This window comes from Glandiceps talaboti, chromosome 10, assembly GCF_964340395.1.
Source record: "Glandiceps talaboti chromosome 10, keGlaTala1.1, whole genome shotgun sequence".
Taxonomy (NCBI): domain Eukaryota; kingdom Metazoa; phylum Hemichordata; class Enteropneusta; family Spengelidae; genus Glandiceps; species Glandiceps talaboti.
The window spans coordinates 12977718-12999843 of record NC_135558.1 but is presented as its reverse complement, the minus strand read 5'-3'; the positions used below and the strand labels follow the sequence as shown (position 1 = coordinate 12999843).

At 37.4% G+C, this 22126-nt stretch overlaps 4 protein-coding genes across 4 annotated transcripts; all 4 read right to left on the bottom strand.

Annotated features, from left to right (window-relative positions):
• Positions 1 to 4692: 4692 nt before the first annotated feature.
• LOC144440612 (uncharacterized) lies at positions 4693 to 5580 on the bottom strand. The gene has a single exon (XM_078129998.1). It carries the CDS (start codon positions 5578 to 5580, stop codon positions 4693 to 4695), a length of 888 nt encoding a protein of 295 aa, XP_077986124.1.
• A 516-nt stretch (positions 5581 to 6096) lies between these two features.
• LOC144440611 (uncharacterized) lies at positions 6097 to 6459 on the bottom strand. Its single transcript, XM_078129997.1, has one exon. It carries the CDS (start codon positions 6457 to 6459, stop codon positions 6097 to 6099), a length of 363 nt encoding a protein of 120 aa, XP_077986123.1.
• Positions 6460 to 6503: 44 nt separating this feature from the next.
• On the bottom strand, positions 6504 to 6965 carry LOC144440610 (uncharacterized). The gene has a single exon (XM_078129996.1). It carries the CDS (start codon positions 6963 to 6965, stop codon positions 6504 to 6506), a length of 462 nt encoding a protein of 153 aa, XP_077986122.1.
• Positions 6966 to 8675: 1710 nt separating this feature from the next.
• On the bottom strand, positions 8676 to 21824 carry LOC144440609 (uncharacterized). Its single transcript, XM_078129995.1, has 2 exons — positions 21711 to 21824; positions 8676 to 9038 (listed from the first exon to the last, which is right to left on the bottom strand). The coding sequence occupies exons 1-2, from the start codon at positions 21822 to 21824 to the stop codon at positions 8676 to 8678; spliced, it is 477 nt and encodes a 158-aa protein (XP_077986121.1).
• Between the last annotated feature and the right edge of the window lie 302 nt (positions 21825 to 22126).

Below are 22126 nucleotides of genomic sequence, written 5' to 3'. Positions count from 1 at the left end.
CTAGTTAGATGCACATAAATTATTGTACATTCTAGTACTTTGCTAAGGTTCAAATGATAACCAGTATTTTTATTTTAATCGTTCATAGGTCTCTTGAAAATAAATGATAATAATAATTATTATAGATATGTTACATGCAGTATAGCTGTTTATCTTTTTATCAATGGAAAATAGTCAGAAATACTGATGATTTAATCTCAGTAACCTGCCACTGTTGCCAACGTAACCGGTTTCTCTGTTTATACACAACTGACATGACAACTGACCCTAAAAAATCTGCCTCGTGGCAATTCAATTAGCTATGCAGCTGTTGCGTGTTGTTTTCACTAATTTGCATCTCCAAAGTGACAGTTGAAATGAACCCACGTATTTGAACAATTATTGTCTTGTAGCATTTCAACTAGTGTAGTTAACCTAATAAATGCTCGCTAATTAACAAGAGAGTGTAGTTTTAGAGCGACTGGAAAGCAATTCAATGGGGTTGTTGCCGTCAATACCATCAAATGATTTCAGTATGCTGAAGTGGCGAAAAGCGGTAAGTCTCACTTCTTTGCCTTGCTTTACAACGTGCTCGATGATTCAAACGGAAAACCATCGTGTTTTATGAAGGTGTTTTGATATTTTGCTCAGGTCGTAAGGACAACGCCACGTGTACACACCCGACAGTGGGGATTTATATTCTAAAAAAAACACACAGTCGTCACCGTTTGGATAAATTCTGTAACAGTGTTGGGTGTCTATATTGTCGCCGTTGAATATGTACTCGTGTTTATGAGAGTAACACTTTGAGACTTCACTAGTGATGGCATTTACTGACCCATTCTGTGGATGACAGTGATTCATGTAACTTGTAAGTTGTGAAACATTGGATAGAAGGACCACACCCAGAACTCGAGGAAACCAACATTAAACCAGATGTAAACTGAATGTCTTCCGTAAGGGCAAAGTTTTGAGATTGTCGTTCCTACAGACAATTGTTGGAATACAACAGAACATATGTAATAAGTTATTTTTTCTCATTGATTGTTATTTGCTCATTCCTGTTAGTGATCTCCTGGCCAACCACAACATGTACTGTGACATTTGTTGAGAATGTAAAAAAAATAAGCGCATCGTCGTACCACATTAGACAACATTTCCTGACGAGAAACTATTTTTTTCCTTTTTTAGTGGCCTACAAAAATATGCCAATAATTTATTAAAACTAGAAGCTACATCAATACTATTTTCAGGACAAGTGCGCTATGGTATCGCAAATGCATGTATAAAATTATATTGAATTTGAAGTGTGTATTCTTGAGATATAGCCTAATTACCGAAAACCATTAATTATGTAAATTTCTCGTTAATATTCTTGGGATGTTTACCAAAACCTAATCAGTTCTTGTCACTACCCTACAGAACACATGCAATAAATTTCGTTTGAATTGCGCCAGTCGTGGTTTAGAAAATGGTGATAAAGTCGCACCACTTTAGACGACATTTCCTGACGAGAAACTATTTTTTACTTTTTTGTTGCCAATCGAAAATATGCCAATAACTTATTAAAATTAAAAGCTACATTAGTAATATGTTCAGGACAGGTGCGCTTTGATATCGCAAATGTGTGTACCAAGTTATAATGAATTTGAAGCGTGCATTCTTGAGATATAGCCTAATTACCGAAAATCATTAATTACGTAAATTGCTCATTAATATTCATGGCTTTTTATCAAAACCTAATCAAGTCTTGCCATTACCCTACGGAATACGTCTTCAAAATTTCGTTTGAATTGAGCAAGCCGTTATGGAGAAAACGATGACACAGATCCTTTAATGTCCATGACGATCGTGTGTACAATGTACCGAAAATATGCCAATATCTTATTAAAACTAAAAGCTACATTAATAATATTTTCAAGACAGGTGCGCTTTGGTATCGCAAATGTGTGTATTAAGTTATAATGAATTTGAAGCGTCCATTCTTTAGATATAGCCTGCCTACCGAAAATCATTAATTATGTAAATTGCTCATTAATAATTAATATACACAGGATTTTTACCAAAACTAATCAAGTCTTGCCATTACCCTATGGAATACGTCTTCAAAATTTTGTTTGAATTCAGCAAGCCATTATGGAGAAAACACAGACACACAGACTTCCACCCATAAATATATCTCTTCCTTACGGAAGAAAAAATTGCCAAAATGTCTTATTTCATATTTTGCCGCTGACTTTCGTACATAGATGGAAAGAACTGTTATTTCAACCATCATTTTTATTGTCAAAGCACTGTAAGACAATGCTTACATGTATTAAACAAACAATGAGTGGCCTTATACTGCTATTAGCACTGGTTTGTTGTATTCTTTAAAAGAGTTACATAAGGTTGGATGTTGTACAACTTCGTTTGCATTACAATGAAAAGCCGGCTTTAAAACTTGAACCATCATTTTGTTGCGTTCAGTTATGTGACAAACTGACAATAACCAATTACGTGAACAGTTCAGTACTTGATGGTAGTCATCCCAAGTAACAAAACAATTTGCTGAATGTCACGTGGGTCACGTGTAACTCCTTAAAAGTGAAATATTGATATTTTGTCTTAACAGTACTAGTGATGGTGGGGTATCTACTTTGATTGAAGACTAGGTATAACCCCCCGCCACTCTCCCCGGCGTGAATTTCGCACAAAACACTTCTCTATGTCTAAATCGATGTAATAATAATAAACAGTGTCGTAAATTGTGTGATATACGCGCTCGATCACAATAAAAGTACCGAAATAATTGATAATTGAATCGAAACATTATCAGCAAACTTCATTTATGATATCAGTATTCCTGATGAAAATTCAGCCATTCCTAGACACGATTTATCATTGGAGAAGATGGTAAAATAGACGGAACAAACTTATGTCTTCTACCGCCCCCACCCCTTTATTTTTAAGTACAGACTGTGACCAAAGAATGTGTTTTATAATCAGATACTGTAAGCAATTTCGCTTTCTTAATTAAACTTAATGATACGTGAAGTATCGTTTAGACAAAGGCCTGTGAAGATTTGGATGCATGAAGTGGTGTTTACGCAATGTATGCCTATGGGGGATGGGGGAGGCAACACACTTTAATTTTAATTCGTCATTTTCGCAAACACCAGAAATAGAAGTACTGTCGTCCAAAGTACCTCTTTCACTTCTCGAGCCATCCTCAACTATAAATTTAACCCCAATTTCGATCGATCACCATGAATGGAGTCAATTGCCAGTCCGTTCTCGCCACAATATTACGACGATCAATTGTTTACATAATTGATTTATTGATTCTTAATACTCACATATCACCCTTTTCATTGAATTGTTGATTGGATTAATATAAAACGAACTCCATATGGTTACGTAGGTGTTTAGTTCAGTCAAACATTAATAAACTAAACTACCGGCAACAATCGAGTCACTCGAGACAATAACAATTTACTTTAGAATTGGTGTCTATAGACGTGGAATGCCTAACTTAGACACGGCGCTGCAACTTTCACCCACGAATATAGAATCGAATTTACCGTTAATGACAAGGATCTATGATACTCACGTTGACTGCCAAATACCAGCATTCAAGAGTTCCAACCATCAAAACACGTGCGAACACACCATGAAATCCCTTGTGAATTACACACGTTTATTCCTGACCAGAACATTTGTTTTCCTAATACTAGCACCTGCTGTCACCATGCCTCTCAATAAACCCTGTAAAAACTGGTAAATACGCCGAGCTGCTCACAACGGCAAGTTCAAATCAGCGCTATGTTGTCCTGATAAACTAAAAATAACCGCGAGAGAGGGCACTGTAACAATTAATCAACTGAATACTTAGAACAGTAGCTTTGAAATCGGGCGTCTCTACACCAGCCCCTAAATTGTTCATAAATAAATGTGCAATTTTCATCACAACTAATACTTAAGACGCCTATGAATTATGCTTTGCAAGTGCCAGCATTAACAAATTACATTCCCGAACGTGACTTAGGTAGACTAGAAACTCAAACAATTGCATATCTAATTCTACTTGAACACGACATACTCCAGAAATCCTGGAGCTTGAAATTCTCAAATCTTCTGACATCATCACGACCATGCCCAGACCACGTCTCGGTCGTATCATGCTGCCAAGCATGATGCTCTCCTGTCTCGGTCATATCATGCTGCCAAGCATGATGCTCTCCCTTCCAAACCATCATTACCAGAACTCCATAACCAGAACAAACACTAGGTTATCCACTACTTCAGATAATTGTCATTCTACTGGAGACAGTGGGTTTGATGGGCCCAACTGCTCAAATATAACACACCAATACCAAAGGTACATCAGTATCACATCACCATCAGACCATTAGCACTCTGCTTCTAATAGTGTACACAACTTGTCATATGGTCTCTCTAAAACAGAGGCTCTAGTCTTCACCATAACTCTTCTCACCAAACCTTTACTATCCGGCATAACTTTGACGATTCTACCCAACGGCCATGCATTCCGCGAGGTATTTTCATCCTTCACTAACACTATATCACCAATCTTGAGGTTCTTCTTGACTTTGAGCCATTTCTGCCTCTCTTGCAAGGCAGGCAAATATTCCTTAGTCCACCTCTTCCAAAATAATTCGGACAAGTACTGGACTTGCTTCCATCTCTGTGTAGCGCATGAGTCACTCTTCTCTAATCCAGGGGCAGTGCTGCTCCTTTCATATTAAACAACATGTTGGGTGTCAATGCTTGTAAATCTCTGGTATCATCAGATGACACAGTTATTGGACGACTGTTTATCGTATGCTCTACTTCACACAGAAATGTACGCAGACTTTCATCAGTCAACTTCTGTTGTTTCACTATAACTTGTAGAAGTTGTCTAATAGTACGAATTTGTCTCTCCCACACTCCACCAAAATGGGAACCATAAGGTGGATTGAATTTCCATTCTATACCTTCCTGTAGCAAGGTTTCCTTTATCTTGGTCTGGTTCCATTTATCCATCTCTTCTAGCAGTACTCGGTTTGCACCAACGAAGTTAGTTCCGTTGTCGGATCTTATAGTCTTCACTGGTCCTCTACGTGCAAGAAATCTTTTCAGTGCGTTAATGAAAGAATCTGTGCTCAATGCATCTGCTATTTCAATATGAATGGCTCGTATGGCCAAACAGGTGTATATAACACCATAGCGTTTGACTGTACTTCTTTTTACAGTTACTTCAATAGGACCGAAGTAGTCCACTCCCACACTAGTAAATGGTTGTCTGTTTGCCTGTAGTCGATCAGCTGGCAGATCAGCCATTTTTCGTTCACCAAGTTTAGCTCGCTGACGTCTACATACAACACATTTACTGACCATCATCCTTGCTGCTGAGTTGGCATTAGGGATCCAATACTTCTCACGTAACTTGGACAGGATATATGACCTCCCAAAATGCTGACCATGCTCATGAATTTCACAAAGTATCAATGTAGATACATGACTGTTTTTTGGCAAGATTACAGGATATTTTGATTCTTCAGAGATCATGGACAAACTGAAACGTCCTCCTACACGTAGTAAGTTATCGTCTCCCATGAAAGGATCCAATCTATAAATATGACTGTTTCTTGGTTTCCTTCTATCAGTATGGTGATCTTTTCTTCCCTTCAAATTCTCTATTTCTCTGCTGAATGCTTCACGTTGAACAAACCTTATGATAGCATTCTCTGCTGAACTTATGTCATGAACTGTTAGCTCTTGTAACTTATTTACTTTACTGTCGTCTTTATTTCTGGAGCACCTCACCCACTTTCAGTATCCAGGCCACAGCTTTCTTCAACCGGTACCAACTTGAGTAGCACTCGATCAATCTGTGTACTGGGTCCTGTACGTCACTCATAGATGATATGCTATGTACCAATACGCTCCTCTTTACTTCTGGGTCTTCTAAATCCAACTGGTGACCACAGTTTTCAGTTGGCCATTTACACTGCGCATTCCACAGGAAGTTGGGACCTCTGAGCCATCGCTCATTTTTGAGAAACGTGTCCATTGTCTGTCTTCTGGAACACTCATCAGCTGGGTTATCAGTAGTCAGTTTCCTGGTTCGGATCATCCTCGAATCACTGCTATTCTGTTAGCAACGAACGTGTGAAATCGTGTAGTTTCATTATTTATATACCGCAAGACTGTACGACTGTCTGTCCAAAAGAAAGATTCATTAACTGTTAACTCCAACTCCTGTCTAATAAGTCTATCTAAGCGTACTGCTACTGTAGCTGCTGTTAACTCCATACATGGAATTGATATTTTCTTCAGAGGCGCCACTCTAGCTTTGGCCATGAGAAAAGCACAATGAACATTATCATTCTTGTCAACCAACCGGAAATACGACATGGCACCATATCCAGATTCACTCGCATCTGAGAAGTGATGCAGTTGAACAGTATCTATTTCACTGAAGTTTTCCGGCATCTAGGAACCATGAAATTTTCTTCTAACTTTGATAAGTCTTTCAATCATCTTTCCCACTGTCTTTGATACTTAGCAGGAATCTCATCATCCCAGTCATACTTTGATTTACACAAATCTTGTAGCATAATCTTAGGTGGCAGCAGTGCAGGTGCTGCCATACCCAATGGGTCGTACACTGAGCTTACCACTCCAAGGATGCCACGTCTGGTTGCCGGTTTCTCTTTAATTCTATTGCTGAAACCAAGAGTATCTGACACCACATTCCACTTTGTACCCAGAGCTTGCTCAGTGGGCAAGTCGTCTCGCTCTAAGTCCAAATTCTTTATTTCCTTGGCTCTCTCATCTTCTGGGATGGATTCCAGTACAGGACGTATATTGCTAATCCATTTTCTGAGTCTAAAACCATCCTTCCTGCAGGTATCTATCAGGCCTGCAGCCAAAGTCTTTCCATCAGTTACAGTTGGTACTGCTTTTAACATATCATCAACGGAGAAATTTCTATGCATAGTTTTCTTTATACTCTGTCATCTGCAGATCTCTTCAAGGCATAATTACAGCAACTGGGTGAAGACGTATCTCCAAAAATGTGTACTCTCATGTGGTACTAACAAAGAACTTGTCAAATCAGGTCCCTGCATCAATTCCCTGTTCAGGGATATTCCTCGGTATTCTGCGCTGCAATTTAAGACCACTCTTATCTTTTGCTTCTGGGGGTGGTAAACTCCATGATGAGGGAGGTACCATATCTTTCCCATTCTTCCATCCAGTTCTGCATGTGGAACCTTCTCAGCGTAACCCTTCTTTACAATGTCTTCTATGAAGGCTGTATACTCAGTGCGATACTTATCATCTCTACTAAACCGTTTCTTCAGCTGAGCTAGTCGATGCTCCACTGCAGCCTTGTTATTTGGCATTATAACTTTCTCATTACGAAATGGAAGTGGAACTTGATAGTGTCCATCAATATATTTTGTTTCACTTTCCACAAGTTTCATGAACCTTTGATCTTCTATTGAGTCTTCTGGCTTATCATCTATAAGATACTCACTATACTCGCAATTGAAATAATCAGTCAATTGCTGGTCAACTGCTGGCCCAACCTGGATTCTATTGATAGAAGCTGGCCTCGGTGATCCTTCATCATCGATACCAGCCCCCACTAGGGATCCATTTACAGACCAGCCCAACTGTGTGCGAACAGCAAACCGTCCATTCCCCTGACTATTGATTACCTCCCAAGGTTCAAAGGCCTCGGGGACATTATTACCTATAAGCAGTCCAATATCTGCATCTATTGTAGGCAAGTGTACCCTTTCCAGATACGAGTAACCCTTTATATCAGCTTTGGTCAATATATCATCCTTCGCTACTGGAATTTCATCCTGAGTGTATGTTGCTGGGAGTTTAATGGTATAAGTTTCCTGAAGGTCAGTGACTTCCAGGCCTTTGATAACACGACTATCGGTCATCTTGCTTCCTATTATAGTGCGTAAGCTTACTTTCATCTTCTTTCCACCAACATTCAACTGTTGTCTGACAGATTCTGTGCAGAAGACAGTATCACTCCCACTGTCTATGAATGCATATGTCTTAACACTCAGTCCAGTGGCTTTATACTTCAGCCCAACTGGTATAATCACTGGCTTTATACATAAGCTGCCTGGTCTCTATAGCCTAACAATTGGATTCAACCATCCTTACTGTAGTTGACACCACTTGATCCTCAAGCTTGTCTTTAACATCATCATAGTGTAGAACGGTTAGGTGTTTCTTCCCACATGTATCACAAGTTAACTTGTTTGTACAGTCTTTAACAAGGTGTTTAGCATTTTTCAGACAACCATAGCAAAGCCCCTTGGATCTCATTATTTGCTTTTTATCTTTGTATGTCTTGTCTGCGAATACCCTGCAGTTCTGTATTTCATGAGTACCCTCCAAACAGCACAGGCACTGTATACCACCAGTGGTTTCTACCTTAGTGTTCACGGCACTACCAGTAGCTTCTGCCTTGGTACTCACTGCAAAGGCATTGTGTTTCTTGCTATCATGGTTTGTCCTTTTACTATGTTTTACTCCCTTTTTCTTTCTGAGGTACGTCATTCAGGTTACCAAACACTTCTTGTGTCATTGTCTTCTTTTCCCTGTTGACAAATTCTACCAAGTCTTTGAACTGGACTGGTCTAACTTGAACTATTTCATACGCTTTTGATCGCCATCTACTTCTCATCTGATAACTTATACACCAACATCTGTAGGTTCTTGTGATGATCAAGTTCCCTTAAATGCAACTCGCCCTTCATTGCATTTTCACATTTGTTCAAGAACAGTGCAAACTCTTTGAGGGCAGCTTTATCTTCAGCCTTTACTTCTGACCAGTCTTCTGCCTGCTTAGTGTAAGATGTAGCCATAAGATATGGGTTACCATATTCATCATCCAATAGTTTTCTGGCCCTTTCATAGCCAGCCTTTGGTTCCATATGTATACAGCTACTTTCTATTTCCTTGGGTTCACCTTGGGTATACTGTTCCAAACAATATAAGCGATCATCGTAATCTTCTGTATTGGTCTCTATACCATGCTTAAAGGCACGAATAAAAGATTTATACTTCAAGGGATCACCTGCAAATGTAGGTATTTTTGCGGTGGTAATGCAGCACGTTTATTATGTTCTATCAATAGCTTGGTTACCGTAGCTAAATTATGTTCACTACAGGAACTATGACTGTTGTTACTACTCGCACAGGATCCACTTTCGAGACCCCGTACAAAGCTGTTATCAGCTGACGTTTGAATGCAAACATCATTGGCACCGGATTTCCTTTCTATCCATTCAGCTTTGCCACTGCAACCACTCCTAGCCTGTTCAATTGTGTTAGATCTTGTCTGTTCTTCCTGTACTGTGTCACGGCTATCACATGTGTGATAACTGCCTATGTTAGTACCACTTGCAGTACTCCTTGGTTTTATTTTATTGTAACGTTAATATTGCCTTCAGCTTGCCCCTTCTCTTCTCTAAATTGAATCCACACTTTATGCCAATTTGAATTCTTAAAAACATAAATTATACAATACTCAAAAGATTGGGTGAAAAAATCATAAGCGCACCATAAATGAATAACTAAAGTTTGATGTTGCCTTAAATCAATGCAAATGATATTGACAAAATAAGAAAATTAGCTTATCAATGTCATCACGTCATCGTTCTCCCCATAACTATAATAAGTCATTATTTGACACTGTTCATCTTAAACCAACTCTCAATGTTGTCATGTCAGAAGAATACTATTCGCGAAATACAAACATTTGTTCTAAGTATTATTGCCTTATGACTGCTGAGAGTTCACAGTGACCTCGTGTCACATCAAAACCTTGTGAATATCAAACAATCGTATTCTGTCATCTGCAACACTACTCTACCACTAGGCGATTTTATTTTCAATAAATAGGGTAAATTTGTATGATCAGTTATTACCATATTACCATATTACCATGGACAAATAAAACTAAATGCCGACACGAGAATAAGTTTTATTTGTCCAACTTCAATAGAGCATTTATCACCTAAACTAAACCCGTTAACTAACGGAACATCTAAGCCCGACATGTAACAACCCGCCAACACATACTTGTCCGCACCAAATACCTCACACAATAAAAACCAACACCTTCACACACACAGCACCAACCCACCCCCATAGACAATAGTGATGAAATTTCTATTGTCTGCACTCTATATATACAGCACACCCAGAGAGTAGAAAACAGTTGTCTGATGATGGCAAGATGCGTAAAATTCCGAGTTACAACCAAGAAAGAGTTCCAGAACTACCAAATATATATATTGTCCGCACCCAATAACTCACACAATAACAACCAACACCTCCACACATACAGCACCAACCCACCAACACAGACAATAGTGATGATATTTCTATTGTCTACACTCTATATAAACAGCACACCCAGAGAGTAGACACCAGAGTTGACTGATGATCGCACAATGCGTGAAACTCCGAGTTACAACCAAGAAAGAGTTCCAGTACTACCAAACTATATATATATATATATATATATATATATATATATATATATATATATATATATATATATAGTTTTGGTAGTACTGGAACTCTTTCTTGGGTGTAACTCGGAGTTTCACGCATATTGCGATCATCAGACACTCAGCTGTCATAAGGCAATAATACGGACAAGTAGGTGTTGGCGGGTTGTTACATGTCGGGCTTAGATGTTCCGTTAGTTAACGGGTTTAGTTTAGAGAGTGTCTGATGATCGCAATATGCGTGAAACTCCGAGTTACACCCAAGAAAGAGTTCCAGTACTACCAAAACTATTACGCTCTGCCACTGCGGTATAGAGCACTGTCTTAGCAGATTGATACTCACCGAGCTATATTTATATATATATATATATATATATATATATATATATATATATATATATATATATATATATATATATATATATATATATATATACATGTATATATATATATATATATATATATATATATTAATATATATATATATATATATATATATATATATATATATATATATATATATATATATATATATATAGTTTTGCGCTCTGCCACTGTCAACTATTGCGCTCTGCCACTGCGGTATAGAGCACTGTCTTAGCAGATTGATACTCACCGAGTTTTATATATATATATATATATATATATATATATATATATAGGTTTGCTTCTCTTTAACTGTGTAAGTTAATATAATGAGTCATGTAATTTTTCCATCTAGAAATGGTCCCGCTTGGTTCTTTTGTCATCTGTACTTATTCCGTTTTTCGTAGGGTTATCCATCAACAAACTTCCAACCGATTACATATTGCTTCCGGCCTTTGTACGGACAAATGGAAATAATGTCACAAGGTTTGTTTAATGTTAAATTTAAGAATATATATATGTGTGTGTGTGTGTGTGTGTGTGTGTGTGTGTGTGTGTGTGTGTGTGTGTGTCAACATTAAAAGCACAATGCAAATAATGAACAAATGTTGGTGATCGTACCGTGTAGTGGAAATGTTTCATAGTACGATGTGCTTTAGAGTTGCAATTTTATCCTAAAAGATTAGAAAAATGTGTTCATAACATTGATAATAATGGAACATGTATTTGGATTATGTCACGTCTTCCAACCTTTCAAATAACATAGTAGGGTAGGTCGACATACTTTATCAAACTCTCCGTTTTGCAAGACTTACCGCTAGGTGGCGTAGTTGTGATGGCTTGACAAAGCCTGTCCACCTGAACAGGCGAAACGTTGCTCGTAAGTAACGTTGTTTTACAGACCGGATGAACTTATTTAATAGCATTATATATCTTTATAAAATCAGTTCACTATCTCACTACTTTCTTTATCCCTGCCTATTAATCTGTTCCTTTGGCTCTGTTTCTCTTTTATGTTCTTGTAATTTCATTTTCTGATTGTGATCTATTTTCAGATGGCAATCCATCACAAAATCTCCACGTCATCCAGTCAACTACCAATGTCATCCAATCAACAACTTTGTCTTCGTGAAGACTCATAAGACAGGAAGTACGACACTTTCCACAATACTGGACAGATATGGATACAACAGGAATTTGTCTTTCATGTTTAACAGAAAAGATCATCTGCGAGTCGGTCATATCAGGAGCATTGCGATTAATCGTGACAGTCCTAAGAAACTGTTCGGGCCACCCATAAATGTTGACATTAATGACACTAGTAGATTCATATTCAATATATCCACAGTTCATTTAACATTTAATAAAACTGCTTTAGACTTGTTCATGACACCAAATACTAAATATATTACAATTTTACGGGATCCAGCAACACAATTTGAATCCTACTTTTGGCATTTCGGTTTGAGCAAACGTGTCTGTCGTCTCAAAAATAAACTTAATTCTACGGTTAATGATGCTTGCTTTCTTGAATTTGCCCGTGATCCAAGTCGATACAAACGAGTTGAGTCAGGTACCAACACACAGTTCCAAGACCTTGGTTTACAAAGAAGTAAGCATACGAACGAGACATTCATTAATGAGACAATTCAAAAATTGCAGAATGAACTAGATTTGGTGTTAATAACTGAATATTTCGATGAATCACTTTTGTTGATGAGGAAATTGTTTTGCTGGAATATGACAGATATTATTTACATATCTCAACATGTACGAAAGATACAAACCAGTAAATACTCCGCTGATGTTAAGGACAAGATTCGACAATTGAATCGAGCTGATTTTCTTCTTTACCTGAACTTTAATAAGACTCTTTGGAAACGCGTGGCAGAATATGGCCCAACATTTCAATCTGACCTTTCTGAATTTCGATCACAGCTGAGGAACTTTAGTGATAACTGTATAAAAAGTACAAATGCAACAGATGAGTATGGTCAGCAACTGAATATCCCACGGTCAGCACCGTCTAAGGAATGCAGACAATCAATTTTAGTGCCGAGAGAGTGGATGAAATTGATAACCGAACGGCAGCATTGAAGACGTAAGTGTTACCAATTTATCAGAAAAGTGCAAATGAACAAGTACCAACAACCATGGAACTATGACTATTCAAGTACGGTTTAACGCCGGAATCCCTCAACTAGTAGGAGTGCATCATTATATTACGTAATGTCCATATCTTTACAAAATCTAACAATTCATGTTCACTACCTCCTGAAAACAAAGTTAGTCGTATACGTATTTTGCCAAGGCTGACCCTATTTTTTCTGTTTCTCATTACCCGACCGACCAAAATTTTCAGCTCCGATATCAAAATAAAAAATACTGGGTTTGTTTGTTGTTTTTTTTAAAAATACTTTTGTTTTTTCCAACCTTGATATTCTGCGGAACAGCGCCCCTATGGTAAGAATAAGGGAGCGTCTGTAAATTGGCGGTTCCTTTGTGACACAAAACACACGATTCAACAAGTTGTCACACTGTATACAATGACTATACTTTGTACAGTATATAGCAGGAAACACATGTACACTAAATTTGGGAACAGGAAATACTGTTGTATTGTCAGAGACCAAAACAAAGTTACTATTGCAGCAATTTCGACCCATTGTCTAAAAATATATATTAAAATCACTGCTAAAATTGAGCTTGCAAACTAAATACTTTTAATCATGGCTCTTATCGATTGACTGACGAGAAACTTAGGCATTGACATATTCTGATCAGTTGAGTGTAAAAATAATTTCATTGTTTTGTCAAAGAATACATTAATTTGGCTGACGATCTCATTTTAAGCTAATTATCATCGATGACTTCATCATTTACTTACATCCAATCGCATAGAAGGTATTATGACATCATTGTTTAAAAATAGAAATGTAGACTTTTCTTAAAGTATACGTTTGGACAATAAAGGCCAGTAGAAGTAGAAAAGTAAAAGAAGTAACCATCTCATTCGGAGAGGTAATTAGCGAACCCCAAATCTTTTGTCTGGTCAGCTATTCCTGAGTGCTCGTGTGATAATGAACATAAGATAAGATAAGAACAAGTTTGTATGTAGTGTATAGTTAGCATTAGACGTAAAGACGAGAGTAGCCACAAAGGTGTGACTCAAGACTGGTGACATTATATCTGGAGTTTGTGTTGTCTATGAGATTTGGTTTCATTGGTTAATGGTTAATACAGTGACCATACGATACAACAAACCAAGAATATGGTTGATGGTATAAAATAAACTAATGTGGCTTATGATGGTCTCTTGACCAATCAGAATGCGAGATTCCATGGTGACATATAACTGAGAATATTGGAATTTAACAACAAGATTTTCTTCAGACCACGTTATATCGTTTTTCTGACACGGAAATCATAGACTACATTCCATGTGGGTCAATACTATACTAGATGTAAATTGAATGCCTCTACATAGATTTGTGTTCCTATCATGGCAACTTCTGAGTTATGGCTATCATACATGATGTAACCCCCTCCCCCACTGCTAATTGGAAATAAATAAGTATATGAAACTATGCGAAAATTGAGGCTTGCATACTTAAGATATTGACAAATCATTAATTATGTCATTAAGGTTATAAGCTACATCAAACAACTTTTAACTCCCCACCCTTTGAAGAACACATGCACGTTGTTACCATCAATGCATGTACTACATTATCTGAAATTTAATGCTTGCATTCTAAAAATATTGCCTAATACCAAAATGATCATTTATTTAAATTACGCATCAGAATTAAAAACTGCTTTAAAAAGTACATCAAACACAATTGCTTTGTTATGGTTATTGTATGTACCAAGTTCCCATAGCGGGTAGTCTGATGATGATGATCATTGGTATCGGCCACCCAAAGCTAATGTATTTGGCCCTGTATATGCTTTAATTACTAGCTTTTGAGCAAATTGACTTGTGTTATTGTTGAGTTGAGAGTGGCTAGTGAATATTGTAATAGTGAAACAAAATTTCAACAAAAAGAATTGGGCGTACCAGGAGGAGGGACACTTTATTCTAATTACATTCTCTCCTGTCTAACTAGGTGGAGGTTTTACCATATGCCCGGATTTACTATCTATTGCAGTGTATAAAATGTTAATTTCTTGTTGAATACTAAATCTCACCGTCGTATGGCCCTGTACATGTATGTTCCCACCATCTCGGAATGGGAAAAGACAATACATGATGCAGGCTTATCGAGGTATCTCTCTATTAAAACTAGATGGGTTATCTACACTCAGCAGTGATTGGCTAATCAAATATCAATATGCATGGGAAGTGATTTATAAGGGTTTTACCCAGGTGTAATAATTGTGCCTTCTCACAGCGGACACTTAGCGAACACCCATCCACCCTCTAAAGGGACAACACATAAAATCAGTAGTACTGACGAAGAAAAAACGTTCATAGCTGTCAGTCAACCAACTAATCAAAATAGAGGACCCTCAATCACTCCACAACTAATTCAAACTAGACAGCACTGTGCAGTGTAGATAGGTAGCTATTTCCGTCAAGTCATAGATATAAAGAGTAAAACAATAAAGGTCCCAGGATTGAACCATGGGTACCCCACAAGAAATGCCCATGCTGACATGGTCTACTACTCATTTGTGATAAAAACTCGAAATCGCATTTTTCAACTTAAATTTTATGTCTGCCTGTTGTTGACCTATATACAATTAAATTAAATGATGCGTATCTTTTGTCCCAGGTACCATTCTCACGGTGTTTGTTAAGACCGACAAGCATATGTCAATGACGAAGATAGTGTACGAAAGGTTTTTGTAGTTCGACCATAATTGGTAGTAACTTTTGTGTCCACCGTTAAAAGAGTACCAATGGGACATACTCAAGTCAGTGCGGTCCATTCAAAGGATCGCGAATTGTATGGTCGCTTTTTATGTAGAGGGTTGCATGAATCCATTCAATATATGAGTTCAACTAGAATATCGAAATAGTTTAGTTGTTTAAGACCCCCTTAACGCAATGTTAGAAATTAGTTTGCCATGGAGAATAACTAAAAAAGCAGAAACAAAGAATTACCCATCAAAAAGGAACTACATGAACAAGGTGACAGAACACGTGAACGTAATCCACTATTTTAAAATAGTACGTGAACAATATGTGTATGTTTGGAGCAGTACTAAGAAGGTGTAGAGGACAGGTAAGGCCATTTAACCTTTTTGGACTCAGTAGACTAGTTTGACCCTAACAGATTGACGAGTATGGCGGCGTGTATTCTAACCCATGAGATGCAATATAGGTGTAACTTATTAAGTACACTGGTTGTGGAATAAGTATGATTTTTAGCAGTAGCCAATATCAGCCAATATCAATTAGTTTGGTGATGTTTACGCCATTGTATAACTTATTAATCCTGCGCATTAAGTCTTAAAACTGGGCGGTAATTACGCAATAATGTCTTAATGAAGATTCTCGTTAGTATATTTATGTCGAACACTGTGATTAGTTGATGGTTGAGACAGGTCTTCAAAATATTCACGCTGAGCGACGCCCGTTGCAAATAAACTTTGTGTCGACAAGTGAAAACATCAATCCGTTCGCCCCACAGACAAGTGAACGTCATGTGATAATTATGGGCCGTGACATTAAGAAAAACATTGGACGTATTCTAGACAAACTCACATAATTGTAACAGGGAAAGAAATTAGTTGGGGTGACAAAATTGTAATTTGAACTTGTTTTTATACAAAATGTTGCGAAATCACTTCAAGTTAATGGCCAAGTGATTATCTAGGTACAAGGCGATCGATTGTGTCAACCTTGAAACGGCTAAACTCTCCAACAGCTAAGCAAAACGTAAGTGGCCAATCTAAGAAAGTATTGAGCTTGAAAATTACTGTCATGACTTTCGTTGGTTACACGCAATTTATCGAAACTTTGACAGAATCAGGAGGACTCAGTTCAACATGTTCAAGATTAACTAAATCCTTGTGTTGTGTCAAAAAACTGTCCATCATTACGCTGTCCTACGTACTGTCGTATTGATATGCAAACACCATGTCACAATGTATTTATACTCTTTTAGTGGTCTGAGATTTTTATAACTGCTGACATCAGACAGTGGACAAACGGAACCTGTTACAAAAAGGGAAAGTAAACAAATGGTTTGGTTTAATAGCACTTGGCTAAGCATGTTGGAACAGCAGAGACTTATATTACACACCAAGGGTTGATAAGATCAGCTTTATGGCCTCTTTCTGTGAACATGAATTGCGAGGGGAACTGGAAATTTGTCTCTGAATATGAACTATTATGTAAACTGGCCATAAAAATGTTCTTCTCAAATAATGGAATGTAATACATGTCTCTGTACTTCCAACATGCTGTGCCAAATGTCATTAATCCAATTTAGTTGTTTCCTTTCCCTGTTTGAGACATGTACCGTTCATGCATGGTCTGCTGTCGGCAGTTGTATGGTAACTCCCGAATACCTTCGGGTAGGGGTCGGGCCGAGAAGTAGCACCTACTAACTAACGTCATGTATACAATTCCACATACATAGTGCAGTCAAGTGGCGAACACCGATCGAGTCAAGTTAAGTTAGATCTAGCATTAATCTTAGATATCTGTTGATGTCATTTACTGAAGATTTTTGTCTGAATTCGCCAACAAATATTGAAATATTCAATCTAGAGTCCATTTCTCAGACGGCAACTTCCAGACAGTGTGCCAAAATGAGGCTCATGTCATGTAATCAAAGAAACAACAACTAATTGACAACTCGACTCCCCATAAGGTTTTGTGCCTTCGACATGTTGCAATTTAAAATTTATCAGTGAAATGTGTTCCATAATGTGATACGGTCCACAAAAGGATCTGTGAAATGTTTTGGCGTAACCTGGTTTCACAGCTGGATGGTGAAGATATCTATTGCAGGGTATACAATGTTAATTTCTTGTTGAATACTAAATCTCATCGTTGTATGGCCCTGTACATGTATGTTCCCACCATCTCGGAATGGGAAAAGACAATACATGATGCAGGCTTATCAAGGGTATCTCGCTATTAAAACTAGATGGGTTATCTACACTCAGCAGTGATTGGCTAATCAAATATGAATATGCATGAGAAGTGATTTAAAAGGGTTTTACCCAGGTGTAATAATTGTGCCTTCTCACAGCGGAGCGGGACACTTAGCGAACACCCATCCACCCTCTAAAGGGCCAACACATAAAATCAGTAGTACTGACGAAGAAAAAACATTTATAGCTGTCAGTCAACCAACTAATCAAAATAGAGGACCCTCGATCACTCCACAACTAATTCAAACTAGACAGCACTGTGCAGTGTAGATAGGTAGCTATTTCCGTCAAGTCATAGATATAAAGAGTAAAACAATAAAGGTCCCAGGATTGAACCATGGGTACCCCACAAGAAATGCCCATGCTGACAAGGTCTACTACTCACATTTGTGATAAAAACTCAAAATCGCAACTTAAAGTTTATTTCTGCCTGTGGTTGACCTATATATATAATTAAATTAAATGATGCGTATCTTTTGTCCCTGGTACCATTCTCACGGTCTATGTTAAGCCCGACAAGCATATGACAATGACGAAGATAGTGTACGAAAGGTCTTTGTAGTTCGACTATAATTGGTAGGAACGTTTGTGTCCAGCCTTGAAATTTTATGTAGAGAGTTATCGTTCAATGTTTAAAGAGAACCAATGGGACATACTCGTCAGTGCGGTCCATTCAAAGGATCGCGAATTTTATGGTCGGTTTTTATGTAGAGGGCTGCATGAATTCCTTCAATAAATGAGTTCGACTAGAACATCGAAATAACTTAGTTGTTTAAGACCCCCTTAACGCAATGTTAGAAATCAGTTTCCCATGGAGAATAACTAAAAAAAGCAGAAACAAAGAATTAACCATCAAAAAGAAATTACATGAACAAGGTGACAGAACACGTGAACGTAATCCACTATTTTTACCTCCCGTAAGGGTACGGGAGGTATTAAAAGGGGAATGTATGTCTGTGTGTCTGTCTGTCTGTCTGTCTGTCTGTGTGTCTGTGTCATCATTGTCTAGAAATTGGCTGGCTCAATTGTAATGAAATTTGGGATATATAATCTTTAGGGTAATAGCTAGACCTGATTAGGTTTTGAGCCAGATCTGTTAATGTTTAATTAGAGAAATTTGCATATTAATGAAATCAACTAATTACGCAATATCTTAAGATTGCATACTTCAATTTCAATATAATTTAGTATATTCGTTCAACATAACAACATACATTTGTCCTGTAAAATTCGTTGATGTATCTTACAGCGTTAATGAATAATTTGCATAATTCATTATTTTTTATAATTAGGCTATATCTTAAGAATACATACTTCAAATTCAACATAATTTAGTACATACATTAACCATAAGAAAACACGTATGTCCTATCAAGTTTGTTGATGCACCGTACAGTGTTAATGAATAATTTGCATAAGTAATGATTTTCGGTAATTAGGCTATATCTTAAGAATACATACTTCAATTCCAATATAATTCAGTACACACGTTAACCATAACAATCGCATATGTCCTGTAAAGCTTGTTGGTGTACCTTTCAGTGTTAATGAATAATTTGCATAATTAATTATTCTTGGTAATTAGGCTATATCTTACGACTGCATGCTTCAATTTCAATACAATTCAGTACATACATTAACCATAACAAATTGTGTATGTCCTATAAAGTTAGTTGATGTACCTTACAGTGTTAATGAATAATTTGCATAATTAATGATTTTCGGTAATTAGGCTATATTTTAAGACTGCATTGAACAGTATCATACACTCTTACATACATTAATCTAAGAAAGCACGCTTGTCCAAAAAACAAAGCCTGTTACCATAGTTTGTTTTAGTTTAATGAGTTATTTGCATAATTAGTGATTCCCTTACGGGAGGCATTCAGTTTAAATCTGGTATAATAATAAGGGAACAATATGTATATGTTTAGAGCAGTACGAAGAAGGTGTAGAGGACAGGTAAGACCATTTAACCTTTTTGGACTCAGTAGACTAGTTTGACCCTAACAGATTTACGAGTGTGGCGACGTGTATTCTAACCCATGAGATGCAATATAGGTGTAACTTATTAAGTAGATCCTTCTCCTTACTAGCTACACTGGTTGTGGAATAAGTATGATTTTTAGCAGTAGCCAATATCAGCCAATATCAATTGGATTGGTGAAGTTTACGCCATTGTATAACTTATTAATCCTGCGTATTCAGTCTTAAAACTGGGTGGAAATTACGTAATAATGTCTTAATGAAGATCCTCTTTAGCATATTTATGTCGAACACTGTTTAGTTGATGGTTGAGACTGGCCTTCAAAATATTCATGCTGAGCAACGCCCGTTGCAAGTAAACTTTGTGTCGACAAGTGAAATCATCAATCCGTTCGCCCCACGGACAAGTGAACTTCATGTGAAAATGATGGGCCGTGACATTAAAAAAACATTGGACGTATTCTAGACAAACTCACATAATTGTAACAGGGAAAGAAATAAGTTGGGGTGACAAAATTGTAATTTGAACTTGTTTTTATACAAAATATTGCGAAATCACTTCAAGTTAATGGCCAAGTGATTATCTAGGTACAAGGCGATCGATTGTGTCAACCTTGAAACGGCTAAACTCTCCAACAGCTAAGCAAAACGTTTAGTCACGTAAGTGGCCAATCTAAGAAAGTATTGAGCTTGAAAATTACTGTCATGACTTTCGTTGGTTACACGCAATTTATCGAAACTTTGACAGAATCAGGAGGACTCAGTTCAACATGTTCAAGATTAACTAAATCCTTGTGTTGTCTCAGAAAACTGTCCATCTACGTACGGTCGTATTGATATGCAAACACCATGTCACAATACTCTTTTAGTGGTCTGAGATTTCTATAACTGCTGACATCAGACAGTGGACAAACGGAACCTGTTACAAAAAGGGAAAGTAAACAAATGGTTTGGTTTAATAGCACTTGGCTAAGCATGTTGGAACAGCAGAGACTTGTATTACACACCAAGGGTTGATAAGATCAGCTTTATGGCCTCTTTCTGTGAACATGAAATGCCAGGGGAACTGGAAATTTGTCCGTGGATATGAACTATTATTTAAAGTGGCCATAAAACTGTTCTTCTCAAATAATGGAATGTAATACATGTCTCTGTACTTCCAACATGCTGTGCCAAATGTTATTAATCCAATTTAGTTGTTTCCTTTCCCTGTTTGAGACATGTACCGTTCATGCATGGTCTGCTGTCGGCAGTTGTATGGTAACTCCCGAATACCTTCGGGTAGGGGTCGGGCCGAGAAGTAGCACCTACTAACTAACGTCATGTATACAATTCCACATACATAGTGCAGTCAAGTGGCGAACACCGATCGAGTCAAGTTAAGTTAGATCTAGCATTAATCTTAGATATCTGTTGATGTCATTTACTGAAGATTTTTGTCTGAATTCGCCAACAAATATTGAAATATTCAATCTAGAGTCCATTTCTCAGACGGCAACTTCCAGACAGTGTGCCAAAACGAGTCTCATGTCATGTAATCAAAGAAACAACAAATAATTGACAACTCGACTCCCCATAAGGTTTTGTGCCTTCGACATGTTGCAATTTAAAATTTATCTGTGAAATGTGTTCCATAATGTGATACGGTCCACAAAAGGATCTGTGAAATGTTTTGGCGTAACCTGGCTTCACAGCTGGATGGTGAAGATATACTATGTCACCTACTTTAAATGTATTCTCAACTTGTGTGGATTTGTCATATCTCTTTTTCATGTTTCCTTGTGCATTTTCTATATTCTCTTTCGCTAATGATACAGCCAAATTGGGACACCGTGTCATTTCCTCTAAGAATAATATAAATTCGCGTTGTGTGACATACCAAACTGTGGTATTAATTCATTATCAACCGGTAATCTGGGCTCGATCCCAAACAGTACCTTGCAAATGAATGGTGACATTTGTGTCGTGCCATGTGGTGTAGACCTGTATACAAATAAAGCTCAAGATAGAGAAATATCCCAAACCGACCCTAATTTTTGGGGGGGGGTATTCAAGAAAAATGATAATAAAATCGCGAAAATCGTGAAGTCTCGCAAGAAATAGTGGGTGCGGAAACTGCCATCAACTTTAAAAGACAATAT